At 44.6% G+C, this 21,090-nt stretch overlaps 1 protein-coding gene and 1 pseudogene across 11 annotated transcripts in view; one reads left to right on the plus strand and one right to left on the minus strand.

Moving 5' to 3' along the window:
* The window catches only part of MTA3 (metastasis associated 1 family member 3), a 174,868-nt gene extending 162,699 nt beyond the window's left edge, over positions 1 to 12,169 (minus strand). For 8 of the 11 annotated variants that reach the window (XR_009544227.1, XM_060169832.1, XM_060169831.1 and 5 more), the window contains exons 1-3: positions 12,082 to 12,169; positions 10,377 to 10,444; positions 1,261 to 1,354 (exon numbers count right to left, since the gene is read on the minus strand). Coding sequence is in view for 10 of the 11 variants with exons in the window: in XM_060169832.1 (XP_060025815.1) it covers positions 1,261 to 1,354; positions 10,377 to 10,444; positions 12,082 to 12,109 (190 nt within the window). In the remaining variant the exon portion in view is untranslated. Of the gene's footprint in view, positions 1 to 1,260; positions 1,355 to 5,511; positions 5,651 to 10,376; positions 10,445 to 11,390; positions 11,577 to 12,081 lie in introns of those variants that run through there. The other 3 variants (XM_060169839.1, XM_060169838.1, XM_060169834.1) reach the window with 3 other exon arrangements.
* LOC132531879 (tropomyosin alpha-3 chain-like) lies at positions 3,174 to 5,288 on the plus strand (annotated as a pseudogene).
* Positions 12,170 to 21,090: the final 8,921 nt, after the last annotated feature.

The following is a 21,090-nucleotide window of genomic DNA, read 5'->3' on the forward strand; positions in this document are numbered from 1 at the left end:
TACACCTCACTACCTTTGCAACAACAACTTTAGAAGCTATGTTAGAAGCTAAATTAAATCCAAAAGTACATGAATATAAATGAGACATTTTATCTTTAAGTTTATGTTGTAAATGGTGAATAAAATCCAAATAATTTTGCACAGATACTTTAATAACACACTGAATTTCTAGATTTCAGGTATAGCTAAAATAACTGATTAGTATGTCATTTTAAAAAGCAATACTTTGGTCTCATACATGAGGAGCAAATATGATTACCCTGAATCTGTGAATATACAATTTTTAAATACTACAGAATAACCCATATCATAATTAACACTTTCTCTACAAAAATGGAAAGAAACTGAAAAACTCTAGGAACTACAGCAGAAAATATAGTAGGAATTTAACTTCTGAGACAGACATCCAGTGGGGAAATCATTCTCAGGCAGACAAAAAACAAACCTGTGCGCCAACAGCCTCCCTTCCCCCATTACCAAAACATTTCAAAAGCTTCAGGAACCCCAAGACCAGAGTTTGAGACACTACGGTATTAAACTGAAAAATACATTTACATATGGTCCTAGTCTCATTACATATTTTGTAGGACAAAAATGGCTTTCAAAATAAAGTACTTATACTTCTTTCTTAAAATTTAGATCACTTTTTTATTGATTGTTTAAAAAAAAATCGAAGGGGCTAAAATATGTCAAAGCTGTTGACTGCGGAGGGAGAAGCACACAATGAAGATTAAACTACAAAGAAATGCTCAGAGTTGCTATCTGCAGGAATTTTTTTCCATATCTATCACATTGCACTTCTTTCTTTAGCAAACTTTTTTTTCCACACATACCTAATACTATAAATATATAATAAATACTCAGAATTTTAAAAACTGTAAATACAACCCAGTTGTTTTAGAGAGGAGGGAAAAAGAAGTCCTCCAAAATACCAGTGAAGTAAAAATTTCCTCATATTCAAACCTTCAAACCGCCATGGAAAACTGGAGATGGCAAAACACTGCTCCAATTTGTCCACTAAAGCCTATGTGCAAAGACTTCTATTTCAACATTTCGACTAACTAATAAACATATGTTGCATCCTAAAAAATATATACTAAAACCAAGAACCACCCAAAAACCTACTCCCATCTAAACTAAGAGGAAGACAAATGGGAAACCAAAAAGCTACAGGTAACATAAAGTACTTTTCCTCATATCATGGAAAACAAAAGGGTCAAAACACATTTTAATTTTCCAAGAAAAAGACAATTAACTTACTAGCATGCTTGTCTGCAAGCATTATAAGCGTGTTGGAAATATCTCGTCGTCTATAAAAGCACACTACTTTTGCTTCCACGTTGCCAGTTGCAGTCTAAGAAATAAGAAAAATAAAAGTCATCTATACTGAATATTAGATTCAAGTAGTTTATAAAACAAAACTAGAGACAGCATAATTGTAAGATCACTGTCATTTATTGTGCCAACCACAACTGCAGGATAATCAGAGAGCTTAAAAATTCAAATCAGGACGAGTAACGTCTGTAAAAGTTCCAAGTGAAACAAACGTCAAACATAAAATAACTCATTGGCATCAATTAAAAATTAAACTAAAGTGATCAGAGAGCTTTAATGACTAAAACCATACTTAACTCTGATTAACCTTAAGAAACTAATCCCCAAAATTTAAAAAGCCACAACATAACTTAAAAGACAGTTAAACATAGTCCTCCAAACCCTCTTCCTGAGGCACAGGCTAAGTGCAAAATCACCCAGCCCCGTCCTAAACACCCTCACGTTCGACTGATGGGGAAGCTCTGCAGGTGCAGGGCAGTCAACATGTGAGGTGGACCAGATAACTTGGAAATGCATTCTCAGCCCAAGGGAGTCCATGAATCCATAACGGTCAACATTCTTAGTAGTACTTACTTTACCTTCACATATGAAAGTATTAAAAACCTTGAGTTATGAACACTGAAGCTCTTATTTCTTTTTGACCACAGTCTAGAATACAATCAATATTCAGTTAGGCTGTAATTTACTGCAGCTGGGGCCCAGGCTCCTACCCTCCTATTCTTTATGAATTCTGAGAGATTTCAAGGTCAATTGTTCACTACAGAGCTCATTGTAAAAACACAGATTACAATAAAATGCTACTGTCATTTCCAATTTCAAACAAATTTGAGAACATATTTTCAAAATTTCTCTGGGCTTACAGATACACTCAGAGAAAAAGAAACAAGTATATGTGCTGCAGTAAAGTTGTCAGTTTTATGAAGTTCAGCGGCAGTATTTTAAAGTGAGAAATAGTCTTGTAGAAATATTGCCCCTTAAAACTGAAATCATATTACATCCTAACCAAAGTGCTTCTATATTTCACAATATTGTGATCAAATACATCCTCCAGAAGTAATGATCCAGCAATCTGCTAAATGAACAGTCCAATATTCATATGTAAATAAAATCTATCAATGACTTCAATTATCAGTGCTTTATCATTTTTGTCTTCTTGAGACAAAAGCATGTTAATGGACGACTAATAAGAAAATAAATAAATAAACATTTAAAAAAAAAATAAAAGCATGTTAAAAACCCAAAGCAAGAGTTTTAAGGCATACGTGTTTTTTTTCTACCTTACTGGTGAGTTCCTCCAATAGGGATACTCTGTAAAGCTAATTAAATTCTTATTTGAACCTGCTTGGGGTGGAGGGGCATAGTTCAAAATAAATATTCTCTTCTGAACCACGCACACACTTGGCTATTAGGCAGTGTACAGTATTACTCTTCTTCTCTACTGTACACACACACACCCTCCCTTCGAACATTCCTCTAAAGTTGAGCTACTAAAATTGTGGTCCAAGGCCCAGTCCACAGCTGGTACTATGTAATGAAATGAGTACAGAAATTAAATGAATTACAGTATTTGAGAGTTAATTTTATATCTATTGAATCTAATAATGAAAAATGGGGCTTGCATTTTTATAAGCCTACTTTAAATTTCATTTTTCTACTCTCATTTTTAAATTTTACAAAAGCAGTCTAAGATACTGAAAATTCTTAAAAATCCTCCACCACAAATAATTTAAGAAGTATAGCTCTGAAGACCTAAGTTAAATATTTTGTATATATAAAGTCACCAAATTTCTTGTGTGCGCTTCCTATGTGCCCCTGCACAAGCTAAGCACCACGGATGCATGGTGTCTGCCCTCACCGAGCCTCTGCTCCAGCAAAGATGCCTGTCCACGTGTCATCTCGTCTCCAACCTTCCAAAGCCCAGCTGTAATCATGTCCCTCACCCAGAAACCTTCACCGGTCCCCCACAACTGAAGCATAAGAGTAAAACATTCCTGACAAATTCCCAGCACTATTGTCTTTACTCCTTTCATTTCCCCTCCAGACTTCACTTCTCACTCATGGAGGCAGGAAGTAACACCTGTTGAGGAAGAACAGAAAAAGCTTCAAGGAGGAGGAAAGGGGGCACAAGGTCCCTAGCTAGCTAGGAAAGAAAGAAAGGAGTCCAACAGGTGAAGCCTGGAGGACTGAGTAGTCTTAAGAAAAAAGAAGGACCTGAACAAAACCCACAGGTGGGAAAAGTGGAGACAGGTATAAAGAAGAACCTACAATGAACAGCAATTTCTTTCCTGTGTTCTTTTCTCCATTTAGGTTGCAGCCTCTTAAATCTCTATTCTGTCAGACACGTTTAGTTAAACATCCTTCAGCAATAAGGGGCTTTTAGTCAACCTCATACTCACGCCCATTTCTAACCCAGACTTAGAAAGTACATTATTAAAAACCAAAAAACCAAACGCTTTCCATTTTGGAAAGTCTATGGTCTGCTCGAACTAAAGAACAGATGGAAAAGAACTTCCTTTTCCCAATTTCTGTCCTTCTTCCCAACAGATCCTAAACGTCAGGAGGGGTCTTAACTTGGGTTCTATAAAAGGGCTTTGAAGGGATCTCCTGAAATTATATGCAAAATCTTGTATGTGCAAATATAGATTGGGGTGGGGGACAAGATTAGATGCTCAAAGAAGTTAGTGGCTCCCTTCTCCCCACCAAAAAAAGACCCAAAACATTAAAATGAATTTCAGAGCAAACTGGATGGCTAATAAAACATACAGAATATGAAGAAACATATAAATTATACAACATAACACACCAAAAAAAAATCAATAGCAAATAACATTAAATTTATCCATAAGCATAACTTCCAAAACTTCCTGAGACTGTATCCTCATTATTATGTGCACAAAGCCTTTTTCCAACATGTGTGCAGACTAAATCTTTAGAAGAGCAACACCCAAGCTAGACAGTGACTAAATAAAATTTACCGTGAAGTTGTTTTCTATTTTAACTTTATATTCTTCCTCCAAAAGATCATCATCACTGTATCTGAGTACAGTTTAGAGGAGAGGAAAAGAGGGCATGTAAGATAAACAATGTCGGTGAGAAGCGGCTGCAGCTCTGGGCAGAGGGGGCAGGAACCCGAAGGCGAGCAGGGGCCGGGTGGGCACCACGGCCGGGGTCACCACCACGGAGGCGGTGAAGCGCTGAGACCCAGGTTCCGCAGCTGCAGGCCAGTGACGCGGAGGAGAGGGCCGAGTGCCTCCTGCGGAAGTGGAGGGAGAAAGGCGGCCCGGGAACAGGCTCAAGCTGACGCGGCCTCCTTGAACCGCAGGATGCAGCTGGTTGAAAAGGACCTGGACAGTGCCCAAGAGCACCTGGCCACTGCCCTGCAAAAGCTAGACGAAGCTGAGAAAGCTGCTGATGACAGCGAGAGAGGTCTGAAGGTTATTGAAAACCAATCCTTAAAAGAGGAAGAAAAAATGGAGCTCCAGGAAATCCAACTCAAAGAAGCTAAGCACACTGCAGAAGAGGCAGGTAGGAAGTACGAAGAGGTGGCTCTTAGGTTGGTGATTATTGAGGGAGACTTGGAAGGCAGAGGAGCGAGCTGAGCTGGCAGAGTCCCGTTGCCGAGAGACGGATGAGCAGGTCAGACTGATGGACCAGAAGCTGAAGTGTCTGAGTGCTGCTGAAGAAAAGTACTCTCAAAAAGAAGACAGGTATGAGGAAGAAAGATTCTCACTGATAAACTCAAGGAGGCAGAGACCCGTGCTGAGTTTGCCGAGAGATGGGCAGCCACGCTGGAAAAGACAACTGATGATTTGGAAGATGAACTGAAATGCACCAAAGAGGAGCACCTCTGTACACAAAGGATGCTGGACCAGACTCTGCTTGACCTGGATGAGATGCAGAGCGCCCCAGTCCCGCCCTGCGCTGACCCCGACTCCGCTGAGGCCAGAAGCTGACCTTTAACCTGACGGCTGATCTTTAACTGGAAGGCTGCTTTCTCCTTTCGCCACGTCTCCCACCCCCACCCCTGTGTCCTTTTTGCCAAACTGTCTCTGCCTCTCTCCAGAGATTCCATTTGGGCTAGAGGCTGAGCATCTTTGGGAACAACGTTTAAGGGAATGTGAGCACAATGTTAAGTGTCTTTAAAAGCATGCTGTGATGTACACATTTTGTAATTACCTTTTTTGTTGCTGTTGATGTAGCAGCCATTTGTAAAACATTCCAGATAATTCCATAGTTCTGAAGCAGCAGTCTAATCCCTTTCTCACTTTTGGAAGGTAACTTTTCAGCTTAATGCATACTGCCCTCTCCGTAGAGGAGGGGAAAAGGTATGGGCCTGCCTTCCTGAGAGCCAAACAGCCCAGAGAAGGACTCCATTTTGGGAAGCCTTATTGCTCTGTAAAAAGTACCTGCCAAACCAGAAAGGTGATTCCAGAAGGAGTTAGCCAAAAAAAAAAAAAAAAAAAAAAAGCGCTGTTCAGGTTTTCAGCTTTACGGTATCTTTGGGCAACTTTTTTTTTCCATCAGAAGTGACCAGATGAGATTAAGATGGTGAGACCTCTGAGACCAAATCCTTGTCCCAGCTCTACCCCATTCCCAATCACTCACAGAATGGATCATGTGCCCCTTATTTTGAGGTGACCACTTATTTGCTCTCCCGCCTCCTTGAAAGAAAGGAAAGAAAATTATGTTCTACCACTGATTTAGCCATATGAAACTCATCTCATCACCCTTTTCTGGGTCTGAAGCTGCTGTCTCTAAAACTGCCATCTCATTGTGTGTTGTAGCAGTTAGTCCTGGAGAAATCTTGAATAGCTTATACACAAAATTGTTTTTAAATTTTATATTACTTTGAAACTTCGCTTCTTTGGGGCTGGGGCACACTGGTCACCCCACCTGGCTGTGACAGCCCTCTACAGTCTGGGCTGGCAGTGTGCTGATCTTTCAAGTTTCTTTCCCTACCCAATCTCCTCTTTTTGGTGAGGGCTCAGTGAGGTCAGTTAGGTGTGCATCCTACAGCTTAATTGGCTTAAAATATACTCCCCTTTGGTGTGGTCTCCTTGGGGGCCAATTGGGGAAAGAAAAAACAATAGTGTAACTGTTTTGATACTGAACATTGATAAATGTCTTTTTGAAATAAAGAACCAGTCCCTCAAAAAAAAAAAAAAAAAGAGATAAAACAATGTCGAACTGTGTTTATCAACCAATATATTCAGTTTTGCACCTAAAAGTTCTGGGGAAGAAAAATTGAGACAAAAGTCTATTTCAGGACTTCCCTAGTGGTCCAATGGTTAAGAATCTGCCTTCCAATGCAGGGGATGTGGGTTCGATCCCCAGTCAGGGAACTAAGATCCCACACACCACAGGGCAACTAACCCTGCACACTCTAGAGCCTGCGTGCTGCACTACTAAGCCTGTGCGGCACAACTAGAGAGCCCGCTCACTGCAACTACTGAACCCATGCGCACCAGAGCCCACTCGCTGCACTAAAAGATCCCACATGCTGTGGAGCAGCTAAGCCCATGTGCCACAACTACTGAGCCTGCGCTCTAGAACCGGCGAGCCACAACTACTGAGCCCATGTGCCCCAACTGCTGAAGCCCGCGTGCCTAGAGCCCGTGCTCCACAACAGGAGAGGCCACCGCAATGAGAAGCCCACGCACCACAGTGAAGGGTAGCCCCTCGTTCACCACTAGAGTAAGCCTGCGTGCAGCAGCAAAGACCCAATGCAGCCAAAAATAAATTAATTAATTTTAAAAAATAATAATATATCAAGTGTTCTTAAATTCATTATTTGGATTTTCTAATCATGTTAAATTTCCCCACTTAGCCAACTTGACCTCTGACCCGCTCAAGGCCTTTCTAGAACTCCTGTGGCCCCTCTTCCTGAGGCTACCTCCTTCTCATCCTTTAGGCCTCAACTTCAATGTCCTTAAAGTCCTTCACTCCCTATCCAAAGGAAGCAACCTCTGTTATTCTCTATGTCAAGGGTCAAGGCTCTTGCTTATTTCCTTTCTAGAAGTTAACACCATTTATCGCTATTTCCTTTACACCTGTTAACTCATCTTTTCATGTGTCTCCCTCATGAGAACGGAGACCCTGTGTGGACAGAGACCATGTCCATATTGGTCACTGTTGTACCTGAGCCTAGCATAGTGCCTGCTACATAACAAGTGCTCGAGAAATATTTGTTTAATTAATTACTTAAAATGAGATCTCTCACATCCCTTTAGAAATAAAGGTCCTATGTAAATATTTAGTAATTAATTAGCCTATTGCAGTTCCTTTTTATCAATACTCCATCCAAACTGCCACTCTCTGAAATTACAGAGACTCTGATCTCTCACAGTTCAGTCACCCTCAGTCCCCTAAGGACTGCTCGTATATTAACCACTCTTTGAGAAAGCAGAGGCGCAGGGAGAAGGTGAGAATGTGGGGGAGGGGAGGGACTTTTGAAGTGAAGAGTAATATCATGATAAAGAAGTGTGAAATGATCCAGGTTCCAGCTAGATGTGTAACCCAGGCATTTAAGTTACTTAACCACAGTGTGCTTCACAACAATCCATGATCCATCTACCTTAAAGGTTTAAGGTACTGTGAGGCTCAAAAGAGGTGACAAACGTGAATCCCCAGATTATATGCTTCCAGAGCACCATGCTCTGATGTTTGTAAATTTAGCACAGATGCAATTTTCCTTCTGCCTGTGGAATTACTTAGCTGATGTCCATCTCCACTACTAGACCTATCTTGTTCATCTTTCAGTTCCTAAAAGTGCGTCTCTAAAAGCAGTAGGTCCCCAGAAATATTTGTAAAATGAATGAATCAAAGTACTTTGTAAACAGTAAAGCCATGTACAAGTATTAACATCAGACATCTGAGAAATTCATTAATTCAAAAACTGTTTACTTAACTATGTGCCAGCCACTACTCTAAGGCACTTCGGATGCATTAGTGAGCAGAAAAGATCACTACACACATAGAGCTTACATTCTAGTTTGGGAAAACAGGCAATGTAAATATAGGCACAACTCATTTTATTGCGCTTCGGTTCACTGCACTTCTCAGATATTGTGTTTTTTTTTTTACAAATCAATGGTTTATGGCAACACTCGGTGGAGCGAGTCTACGCCATTTTCCCAATAGCATTTGCTTACTTCGTGTCTGTCACATTTTGGTAAATCTTGCGGTATTTCAAACTTTTTCATTATTATGATATTTGTTATGGCAACCTATGATCAGTGATCTTTAATATTATTTTATGAAGGCTCACTGAAGGCTCAGATGATAGCTAGCAATTTTTAGCAATGAAGTATTTTTCAATTAGGCATGTACATCTTTTTTTAGACATAATGTACACTTAATAGACTACAGTATGGTATAAACACAACTTTTATATGCACTGGGAAACAAAAAAATTCATGTGACTCGTTTTACTGCAATATCTGCTTCATTGCAGTGGTCTGAACTGAACCCACAATATCTGAGGTATGCCTGTAAACACATTAATTAAGTATATTTGAAGGTGATAAATGATGTGGGGGAAAACAGCAAGGTATGGGGGGCTGGGAACAACCAGACAGTCCTAAGGTGGGTGCATATGAGAAACAGCCAAGAGGGTCCAGTGGTTAGGACTTGGTGCTTCACTGCCATGGCCCTGGGTTCAATCCCTGGTCAGGGAACTAAGATCCTGCAAGACAGGTGGCGCAGCCAAAAAAAAAAAGAGAGAGAGAGAGCAATAGGCAAGAAAGAGCTTACTGCACTTAGAGCCGAATGAACAAAGCAGGGAGCAGCCAGAGAATACAGGTCTCATAGGGCAATTTCTCCTCGAGTCCTAGTTAAGTTTCCAAGTAAGCTGATGCAGTGAACAGTGTGGAATTGCCTAAATTCTTTTTTTAAGCCTTTTATTTATTTATTTATTTGGCCATGCCGAGCGTGGCTTGCAGGATCTTACTTCCCCAACTAGGGATGGAACCTGGGCCCCAGCAGTGAAAGCACCGAGTCCTAACCACTGGACCACCAGGGAATTCCCTGGAATTGCCTAAATTCTTATACCTTACATCAATAATATAAAAGAGAAGCACACCAGGAAGACACCTCAACAGTTCCCACCCACAGACTGACCTAATCCTGAGGGCATTTTCTTCATTTGGGGGTGGTCTCAAATACTATGGAAATTTTTAAAATGCAAGGTCCCCAGGGTATCCCCAAAAGTGAACCAAGACCTCAACGCTCATAAGCCAGGCATGCCCTTGGCCAATCTGGTTTCCTGGGACTCAAAACGGGACCAGAGTCTCCAGATGGTATTTTGGGGGAACGGTATTAGCTAGACAGCCCCCAAAATTTTAACAATGTGAATTCTCACCAGCTATACAAGTAACCCTCAACCATCAGAAATCTATGGTCCATGTCATTTATGATTGTTTGAGTGCCTCCACTGAAAGCTCAGCTACTGCCAACACTCATAATGCTTCTGATGTCCTGGACACCTGCGATTAGGGACAAACCTTGATGTAAAAGTTTTATTTACTTGGGCCTAAGGTACAAAAAGTCACTTTATAATTATACCAAAACTGTCTTCTTATTAGTTAGCCTAGTCTAGAATTTTACAAATTCCCTTAAATATCATATTCCCTAACTTCCTCTTTCTCAAGCTGAAAGAGGAAAAAATTAATTTAAAATTAATTTTTAAAAATTTTAAAAATTAAATTAAATTAATTAAAAGATAACTAAAAAGGGAGAAACACAAATTATGACTTCAGATATAAACAGGGACTGAGTTACAGGAGTGACCTGCTCTGAGAAGCTCAAAGCAATTTGAAGAAATCTTACAGATGTTACATATTCAGTATCAACATTTAATATCAGAGGTAATTATAAAAAGCAAAAGAATATTCAGAATCCTGCATAATTCTCTAATCTGAAATCTCTACTTTCAAAGAGTCTGGAACTTAAAGTAAAATCACCTCTTATGCCCTTTACCCAATTACCCTTCAATGGGCAACAAATATTTCTTAATATTAGAATCAAGAACACTCAGCGTATACCTTGTTGAGTTCTTCTATCCTTCTGATGAGGTACGGATTGCTAGAGGAATTCTCAAAGTAGACATAATCTGTAATTAAAGGAAGTAAAGAGCTTAATCTTTTCAACATAAAGTTCACATTTGTCAATTTATGACTTTTTATATTAGGTAATTCACATTCAAAATGAAGCACGCCCATGATTCATTTCCTGGTAAAAGCAAACTGAGTAATGCAGCCTCAATATATTATCTTTCTTATGTGCTTACCATTCACAGACCCTTATTTTCCTGGCATTTTCATTTCAATTAATGTTTTATTCAAGTTCTCCTAGACTTCTGTCCCACATGTGTCATTTCTTTAATAATAAACAAAAAGACACCTCTTATCATTGAGTAGTCAGAGCTGACTAAACATGTGTCTTTCATACGATAACTGCTTCCACATCTTTTCACTCCAATCCAATTTGCCCTGGAGTAGGCTTCTCACATAAAACTATTGACCTAAGACAAATTCAGAGCATCTTGAAAGGCTTAGCAGCCCAAAGTACATTTCAATCACCAACTTAAAAAAAAATCAGGTGAGCAGAGCAGAAGCACATTGACAAACTTTTTCACAGCTCTTTCTAGGAAGATGAGGGGGCGAAAAAGGAGAGGGGTCACTTTTTGAGAGGCAGAGCTCTGTGGAGGTGATAACCAGCCTTTCTAATACCATATTTACCATATTTAATCCAGATCCATTTTGGGTCTCGTTATAAAGCAATTGCTGCAGCCTTTCAACAAAAAGGATATAAATTTTCAAGTGTGGTTTTTCCTCTCATCTAATAGGCTCACTGGAAACTTCCCACTGTGTGTTTATTTGAGAGGCTGGGCTGCAGTGTTATTGTCTATCTTAGTGGCTCTTTCCCGTCTCCCTTCTGCAAAGTGGCCTCATTTAGCCAGGCCATTCCCACCACCATCCATCAAGGAGCTCGGCTAATGAGCAGAGAAGAGCCAGTCTTACACACAAACACGTCACTTATCTGAATTATTATTTTACCAGGAAAAGAGGGAGGAGGGCGTCTTGAGTAGGGAGAAAGTTTGTTTGACCTTATTTCTCTCTTCTGCAGAAGGCTGGGAAGGAGGCAGACAGCAGAGCAAACGTCCAGGCAGAGCTCCACTCCCCACCCCAGGCTGCGGTGCCCCGGCCCCTCTAAGCCCCATTCCTGGGGGGGGCTGGACAAGAAACGTAAGGGAGAGGGACGAAGGAGAGGTGCAGGGCCCTGTCCCCGCAAACAGGCCTATCCAGCTGTGCCCCTGGCTGGGCCCCCATCGCCCCCACCCACACCCCCAATGAAGGGCAGCAATAGAGGAGAGATGTCCCTCCACTCTCTCCAAACCCCCAACGCCTAGAAGCCACGCGAGGAGAGACCACCCTCGTAGGCGGCTCGACGGCCCCTGACCCCCATGGGGGTTTCACGGGTTGAGGTGGGGTGGCATCTGATAATTCATACCCCCAAGTACAGGCCTGGTCTAAAACCCTGGTTGGGATGTGGGGGTGTGGATGGGCCCCGGCCCCTTGTGGGCCACGGTGGGGGAGGGGGGCAGCCCCGGCCCCCTCCGCAGGCCCCCAGCCCCATGAGCCCTCAGCCCGGGCGCCCGTGGCTCCCAGCGGTTAGGGTGAATTCGCCCCTACCCCCCACTCCCGGAGCCCGCTCCCAGACGGGCCGGGTCGGGCCGAGCCTTCCTACCTCCGACCCGGTACATGTTGGCCGCCATGTCCGCCCGCCCGCCCGCGGAGCCCGAGCCGAGCCCCGCCCGCTGCCGCCGCCACTGCCGCCGCCGCCGCCGCCGCCGCCGCCGCCGCCGCCGCCGCCTCAGCCCCGGCCGCCGCCGCCGCCGCCGCCGCGCCTAGCCGCGGGGGGGAGGGGAGGGAGGGAACAAGGGGAGGGGGAAGTGAAGGGGAGGGGGAAGTGAAGGGGAGGGGGAAGTGAAGGGGAGGGGGAAGTGAAGGGGAGGGGACGCCGAGGGGTGGGAGCAGGTGCCCGCCCCCAGCGCCGGGCTAGCGAGGCCGACTTCCCGGCCCCCCGGGAGGCCGGAGCGCTTGGGGCCAGCAGGGAATTGGGGAGGGGGGGCGGCCTGGGGGACCTAACTGGAAGTGGAGGGCGTACCAGCGTACCCCGGCACCTGCCCACCCCGAGACAGGGCTTCCTCCCCGCTTCTGTCCCTGGAGAGACCCAGTCTGTGTGACCTCGAGCACGTGAGCCCCTGTCTCGGTGCAAACACTTGGATGCAAATAAGTGCTCGCAGCAGGGCGCCTTCCTCGTGGTGATGTTAATGCGGCAGGCCTGGAGATGGCAGGCCCTGGAGCCAGGAGGACCCCAGGTGCCTGCAGCTTCTCCGGGCAGAGACTTATCTGGGGACAAGGCTAGAAAAACAGGCCCCTTCCAGGTCTACCGTAACTACGTTGTCAGGTCTATCCGCGTTCACCCCAAAACCGGGCTGAATAAAACCTATTTCCCCACACCTGGAGGCCTTGCCTCTAGACAGGCTTGCAGTGCAGCCCGGCTGGGAGAAGAGACCATTAGAGGAGGGGGGCTTCCTTTGCCCTTACGGGAACAGGGCCCTACAGTTCATCATCACCACAGACCCTCAAAAAAGAGATCGTGCCAATCAGCTTACTGTTGATGGACTGTTAACTGGTTATGTACCTAAAGCTTTTAAAGTTATTATTTTCCCATGCGAATTCTCTAGACAACCCCTGTTTTCTCAGCCTTCATACCCTCACAGAAACAAAGAACCAAGTAGAGTTGAATCTGAGCTGGCTCTCCCCCAAAATGAACACAAACAACTTTCTTTAGAGAAGCCAATCTATTCCAAGCTACTCCCAGACGTTGTTGTAAAATACACATGAAGATGATCCCTTACTGTCCTAGGTTGTTTGGAGTTTCTGGTGCTTTACAGCTGTGTGTTGTTGACTCTGGCTTTGGGGTCTGTGCAGGGATGGGAAGTGTCCCCAGAAAAGAAGATTGTGTTTTGTTTGTCTGGTGATGGCATTTGTGACGGTCCATTATCACAAATTACTGAGGTGAAAAAAATAATTTTCTAGATAGCTGAGGGAAAGTAAAAAATAAAATAAAAAATAAAGTACCTTTGCCTGAATTACCTTGATTGTGTGACCCAAGTTTCTTTAAGTATAAAATGGGGGCACACTAATTCCACTTCACAGATGGGGTAAGGATCAGTTGTGATATCTTAAAATGCTTTGTAAACCATTCAGCACAGAGCACTATGCAAATACAGGTGTCCGTTGCTTTTTTTTAACTCAAGAAAGTTTCAGATTCCCAAAGGTTTTATGCCATGAGTCAAATTGTGATCCTGCATCAGCTCTTTTGACCTAGAGAAAAAAGCAGAAGTGTTTTGTTATGCACACTGAATAACTGTTATTTCTCATAACCCTTTTACTGGAGATCCCACGGAAAACATATTGTGACGTATCTGGCATCACCCTCTCCGTTTCTGAGCTGACACCTAAATAGTTTGAATAATTTAGCTGGAGTCAAACCATAAACTGGCAGCAGTATTGGGATAATTCAGCCCTTTCCTTTGGCCTAGAAATCTCTTAACCAGGAAGAATTTCTCCAAGTGAAAAGGCCACCTGGAAACCATAAACCGCAAAGGAATAATAGATCACAAGCTCTTCTAAGGGGTTTTCCCATTATTTTTGAATAAATGAGCAATTTCTCCCCTTCAAAATATTTCTGTTTCTGTTAGTTCCTTGTCTCATCTCCACAATTTTGTGCACCTTACCAGGTACTAACCACAATAAATGGGCAAAAAGTGCCAAGAAAACTCCCTGCATCCGTACCTACCTCCTCCCCTTAGGAACAGCCTTATCCAGGATCCCCAACCCCATGCCCTCCATGAAAGGGCTCAGAGTTTGGGGGGAAGGGGATGAGTAGTAGGAGGTAATGATGGTGGCAGAACCCAGGCTCTTCCTTCCTCTAGATTCTGTGTAGTTTTTTTTTTTTTAATTTAATTTATTTATTTTGGGCTGCGTTGGGTCTTTGTTGCTGTGTGTGGGCTTTCTCTAGTTGCGGCGATCAGGGGCTCCTCTTCGTTGTGGTGCACAGGACTCTCATTGCGGTGGCGTCTCCTGTTGCAGAGCACGGGCTCTATAGCACAGGCTCAGTAGTTGTGGCACACAGGCTCAGTAGTTGTGACTCACAGGCTCTAGCGCGCAGGCTCAGTAGTTGTGGCGCACGGGCTTAGTTGCTCTGCGGCATGTGAGATCTTCCCAGACCAGGGCTCGAACCCGTGTCCCCTGCGTTGGCAGGCGGATTCTTTTTTTTTTTTTAATAAATTTGTTCATTTATTTATTTTTAGCTGCATTGGGTCTTCGTTGCTGTGCGTGGTCTTTCTCTAGTGGAGGCGAGCGGGGGCTACTCTTCGTTATGGCGCACGGGCTTCTTGTTTTGGTGGCTTCTCTCGTTGCAGAGCACGGGCTTTAGGCGTGTGGGCTTCAGTAGTTGTGGCATGCAGGCTCAGTAGTGTGGCTCACAGGCTCTAGAGCGCAGGCTCAGTAGTTGTGGCACATGGGCTTAGTTGCTCCACGGCATGTGGGACCTTCCCAGACCAGGGCTCGAACCTGGGTCCCCTGCACTGGCAGGTGGGTTCTTAACCACTGTGCAACCAGGGAAGCCCAGATTCTGTGTGTTTAACCTCTTTCATCTCCAGATCCTGGGCCAGTGTCTTCTACATAATAGGTGCTCAATATCTGAAAGAATAAGTGCCCGTGAATGATGGGCTCAACATAGAGAACGAGGTGCAGGGTTGAATGCAGGGACTTTGTCTAGGAAACTTTTATACCTCCTAATATCAAAGAGGTATGCACATAAGAGAGTTCAGCAAATGTCTCTAGATTGGAAAAAAAAAAACATACAAAGAAGGGTGGAAAAGCCTGAGCCTTCAAAGAAAGCAAAGGCACTTCTACCTCCTCAGGCTGCATGGCTCAGATCACAAACTTGTCATCAATCAGCCCAAACTTCACTCCTAGTTTGACTGTTCAGCTTTAACACCTTGAGCAAGTTGCTTAACCCCTCAGGTCCTCAAGTTCTACAAATCATGACTAGTGATTGACACCTATGGCGAATGCTTATGCTAAAAAGTGAAATATACAATGTGTTGGGCACATGTTAAACTTCATACTTACATGTCACTTCTCTCCATTCCAGCCATCCTCATTACTAAGAAAGAGGGGTCTCTCAGATCATGCCAGAAACCCCAGGGAAAATCCAGCCTCCGCAAGGGTAAAATTTCCTGGCATGGCCGTTGTGATTAAAGAACCACGATAAGGGATTGCCAAAAGGCCCAGAATCTTCCCTGTGCAGTCCCCAGCATCCCACAGCTTAGCTGGAAAAAAGTGGATGCTGCAAGAAAGCTATAGATAAGACAGAGGGTTGGTTTTTGTCTCAACATCAGGATGGAATTTTTATACATGCAAAAAAAATAAGGGCTGGCCAGAGTCTGGGAACTTTCTGATATTGAACTCAAGAAAGCAGCCTGGGGGTCTAGAATGTAATTAATCTGAAACCAGATGCCAGTCTTTAGATTAGTACCATATCTTGTCCTTTGTGTTTTCTTTGATTTCTCTCTCTCTTTCCCTTTTCTTTCATTAACTTATGTGTTATTTAGTAAAAATTCTTTTGGAAAAAGGCCAGTCTCCCTCAGCTATTCCAAGGTGGTCCTGGGTTTTACAAGCAGATGACTGTATTCCAGAAGAAAGCAAGAATCAAAGCAATGGAGCCCCTAAGGGAAAGGAAACCAGAGTTGGAGTTTCCTAGCTTCTTTAGCCATGGAGCTTCTCCTTCCATTGATCCCCTGTGCTAAAAACATGAAACCCAGGACCAGTCCCAGATCTTGATTTTTGGAAGTGTGTGTTTTAGGATTTCATGATTCTCTCATGCCCTCAAAGAGGAGTTAGCTCAGCCATTTGGCTGCATCCACAAGGAGGTTCCTTCTCTAGCGACAACATTGCCTCCAGATACTGGAAAAGGGACTGGAAATCACAACGTAGACAGGGATGAGCCCCTGGAAGGGTAACCTAATTGACCTAAGTGCTCTTATTTTTCTTAATCTATAAAGTGCTGGAGTGCTGTGGATTTGAATTGGCGATGATGACAGCACAGGGTGTGGGGTCAGGAAATAGAATCCTAAAAGGCAATGGGAAGTGTTGAAGGGATACAACAGGGAGTGTTTGTAGGAATGACTCAGATAGCAGCAAAGAAAGTTGATTGGAGAGGCTGGAGAGTCGAGTTGAGGCTGTGAGATCAGTCGGCAGGTTGGTGCAAAGGGATGATAACCTAGAGTAGAGGCAGTGGGATATGAGAGATGTAGATGTGTTTGAGAGAGACTTAGGGGGTGGGAGCTACAGAATCTGGTGCCTTTGGGGAAGTTTGGAGTAAAAGGGTAACATCTGGTTATCAGCAAGTGGGTGGAGAGAGATGTGATTCAGTGAGTAGAAAGTACAGGAGGGGAGGCAAGTTGTGGGGAAGAGGGATGGTTGACAGGTTCAGTTTTAGACAAGTTGTGTGCAAGGTGCCCTTTGAGCGACTTCCCTGGCGGTTCAGTGGTTAAGACTCCACACTTCCAATGTGCTTCCAATGCAGGGGGCGTGGGTTTGATCCCTGGTCCGGGAACTAAGAACCCACATGCCGTGCGGCACAGCCAACAAAAAAGAGGTGCCGGGCTTCCCTGGTGGCGCAGCGGTTGAGAGTCCGCCTGCCGATGCAGGGGACGCGGGTTCGTGCCCTGGTCCGGGAGGATCCCACATGCCGCGGCTGGGCACGTGAGCCATGGCCGCTGAGCCTGCGCATCTGGAGCCTGTGCTCCGCAACGGGAGAGGCCACGACAGTGAGAGGCCCGCGTACCGCAAAAAAAAAAAAAAGAATGATGTGGATGAACAGACCTGGAGTTTGAGAGATCTGGGCTAGAAATACCCTCTTCTGTGTCACCATCAGCTGAGAACCAGGTCTGTCTTGTCTGAGGAATAAACCAAACCCTGCCCCCAGGGGAAGAAGCAGGTTCCCTGAGTCCTTCAGCTTGGGAGAAAACAGGTTTAGCCGGTCTAGGTCCAGGAGATCAGAGTCCAGGTCCAAATGTGCAAACAGGCAGGGCACGGGCAAAGAGCCACGCAAGTCACTGACCAAGACAGATGGTGAAGACAAGGGGGAATGCCCAGGGCTGACCTCCCACAGGCAAAATTCTCAGCTGGAGAGAGTTCTGCTCCCAGGATGAAAAAGGCAGCTGGGGTAGGAGGGTGGGAGTGGGGGATGAAAAGAACAGGAAGAGAAGGGAAGGGACACAGCCTAATAAAGCAAATCTGCCTATTTCCTAACTTAACCCTCTTGCCTCTAAGATGGTGTAGTGGGTTGAATGGTGGTCCCCCAAAATATATATCCACCTGGAATCTGCAAATGTGACCTTATTTAGAAAAAAGGTATTTGCAGATGAAATTAATGATCTGCAGGTAAGATCATCCTGAATTAGGATTGTCCCTATATCCAAAGACAAGTGTCCTTGTGTGAAACAGAAGAAGAGAGGACACAGAGTGAAGAGGAGAAGGCATGTGAAGGTAGAGGCAAAGACTGGTGTTCTGAGCCATAAGCCAAGGCAATGCCAAAGACTGCCAGCAACCAACAGATACTGGAGAAGAGGCGTGGAATCGATTCCCCGTCAAAGCCCCCAGAAAGAACTAAGTTTTCTGGCACCTTCATTTCTGGCTTCTGGCCTTCAGAACCATGAGGGAATAAATATCTGTTGTTTGAAGCCACCCAGGTTGTGGTAATTTGTTGCGGCAGCCCTAGGAAACTCATACAGACGGTAACCACCCCTTGATTTTAAGTAAACATAGATTCAGCCAGAAAACACTGAGCACTATATACAGAGACGAAGGGACATACAGAGACCAAGCTGAATAAAAGAGAGAGACATAGAGAGAAGAGGGCCCAGCACCACTCCACTTAAGTCCTGCTCAGATCCTTTAGACAGAGCTCAATTTATCTCATCTTGGTTTGTCTCTCCTTCTGGCTGACATGGTTGGCTTAGTAGTGCTAAGAGAAAGGAACACCCAGATGCGATGCCCCTCAGCTAAGTGCCAGTGTAAGCATCCCCCCATTTTTTCTTCCCCAGCACACCTGTGAGCTATCACACATTCCCATGAGCAACAGCAGATTACCAATAAGGTAATGCACCTTTTAACCCCTTAATTGTGTTTGTCAGGAAGCACTCCGGCTCCTCAGATCCCAATCAATGCTTCTATGGTGGGGAGTAGGGTGGAGGCTACCAAGAATAGAAGTCTCGTCTACAAAAGTGCCCTTTTCATTCAACAAGTAGATAATGAGTACTGTTAAAGGCATTGAGGATACACCAGTGAACAAGATAGACAAAGCAAAAAAAAAAAAAAAAAAAAAAGATAGACAAAGCACCTGTCTCCCTGGAGCTTATATTCTAGTGGAGAAGACAGAGAATGACCAAGTAAATCAATCCATAGATATGCTAGTATACAATCATAAATGTCCTACAGAAAGTAAATCCGGATAAAGAAACAAAAAGTTATGATGGTGGTCAGGGAAGGCCTCTTGGACATAAGAACTCAAAAGAGACCTAATGATGGGATGAAGTGAACTACTGGGACATGTGGGGAGCAACATGCCAGGACAAAGGAACAGCAAGTGCCAAGTCCCCAAATCAAGACTCAGCCTGACCTGATCGTGACCTAGGAAGGCCAGTGGAGGTAGGAGATGAGATCAGGGAAGTGAGCAGGGTCCAATAATGTAGGGCCTAGGAGGCCACGGTAAAGTGTTTGAATTTTGTTCTAAGTATAATGGAAAGGTTTTTAACACAGGAGTAACAGGGATCTGATTTATGTTTTAAAAAGATCAACTGGAATATGAAGAACACAAAGTAGAAAGGGGCTAGTCTTGACTTCCATTTCAATAAAGGATGACTGGAGGGCTTCCCTGGTGGCGCAGTGGTTAAGAGTCCGCCTGCCGATGCAGGGGACACGGGTTCGTGCCCCAGTCCGGGAAGATCCCACGTGCCGCGGAGCGGCTGGGCCCGTGAGCCATGGCCGCTGAGCCTGTGCGTCCGGAGCCTGTGCTCCGCAACGGGAGAGGCCACAACGGTGAGAGGCCCGCGTACCGCAAAAAAAAAAAAAAAAGCATGACTGGGGACTTCCATGATAGTCCAGCGGTTAAGACTCTGCGCTTCCACTGCAGGGGGCTCGGGTTGATCCCTGGTCAGGGAACTAAGCTCCCTTGGCCAAAATAACAAAAAAGCATGACTGTGTTCTCTGGAGGCATCAAACCTCCCTGGGCACTAGGAATTCAAAACTTACCAATCCAAAGTTTATATGATGGAAAACCAAAACTCCTCCTGTGTTTCATTTGGCATAATAGTGAGAGAGACCCCTTCCAGCTCAAACTGTGGTACTGAGACCTGTACGTAATGGCAACATACACTGGCTACCTTTTAAAATCCTATACCAAATCATATTGGACAACATCTTGTCATGTAGGCTGTAGCTAGTTCCCCTTACACCCAATAGTGTCACTGAGTTTTTCCTAGGCCATTCACCTTTCTTTCAGCTACAAGAACCAAGTTCTTTTTTTTTTTTTTTTGCGGTACGCGGGCCTCTCACTGTTGTGGCCTCTCCCACCGTGGAGCGCAGGCTCCGGACGCGCAGGCTCATGGGCCATGGCTCACGGGCCCAGCTGCTCCGCGGCACGTGGGATCTTCCCGGACTGGGGCACGAACCCGTGTCCCCTGCATCGGCAGGCGGACCCTCAACCACTGCGCCACCAGGGAAGCCCAAGAACCACGTTCTGAACCAAGTTCAGACCAAGAACTACATCTTGGTCATGGGGAACATGGTAAGACCAGTGAATTCCATGAATATGAGCCACTTACTGCATTTTTTCATGTTAAATAAAGTGTCTTGGTTATAAGTGGTGCTGCATATAATATCATGACCTGAAATAAAGCCTCCTGAAAAGTTCACACAAAAAAATAAACCCCAAAGACACCAAACGTCACTTGGGCTGCTGTACAGAGGATGGACTGAGGGGAATGGAAACACAGAGGCTTGTTAGGAGGCTAACATACTTTGAGAGAGAGGTGACAAAGGCTTGGAATAGAACGATAGCCGTCGTGGCTAACAAAGATATATTTTTAAGATAGAGCCAATAGCCCTGGCTGAAGGGTTGGATGTAGGAGACGAGAGGGCAAAATCCATGAACATTAGTACTTTCAAGTGCTTGTAGATATCTGTTTCGAATAGACAGCTGGGTCTCGGCTCTGGAGCTCAGCAGAGAGGCCCAGGCTAAAAATGCAATCTGGGAGTCACCACTATGTAGAAACTCTGTGAAGCTGGGGACTGGTCAGATCACGTGGGAGAGAGTATAGATGGCAAAGAGCATAGAAGCCTGAACCCTGGGGCAAGCCAGCATTGAGGGCAGAGGTCAGTTCTGCACCTTGGCTGCACCAAGGAAACTGCTATTATAATACCCAGGCCCCACCTCCAGAGATCCTGATTTAATTAGCTTGGAGTTGACCATGATTTTCAGTTAAGAGAAAAAAATCCTCAGGTGACTTTTTTAATAAATTTATTTTTTAAAATTTATTTTTTAGTTTTGGCTGCGTTGGGTCTTCATTGCTGCACACAGGCTTTCTCTAGTTGCGGCAAGCAGGGGCTACTCTTC

This window comes from Lagenorhynchus albirostris, chromosome 13 (genome assembly GCF_949774975.1).
Source record: "Lagenorhynchus albirostris chromosome 13, mLagAlb1.1, whole genome shotgun sequence".
NCBI classification, from domain to species: domain Eukaryota; kingdom Metazoa; phylum Chordata; class Mammalia; order Artiodactyla; family Delphinidae; genus Lagenorhynchus; species Lagenorhynchus albirostris.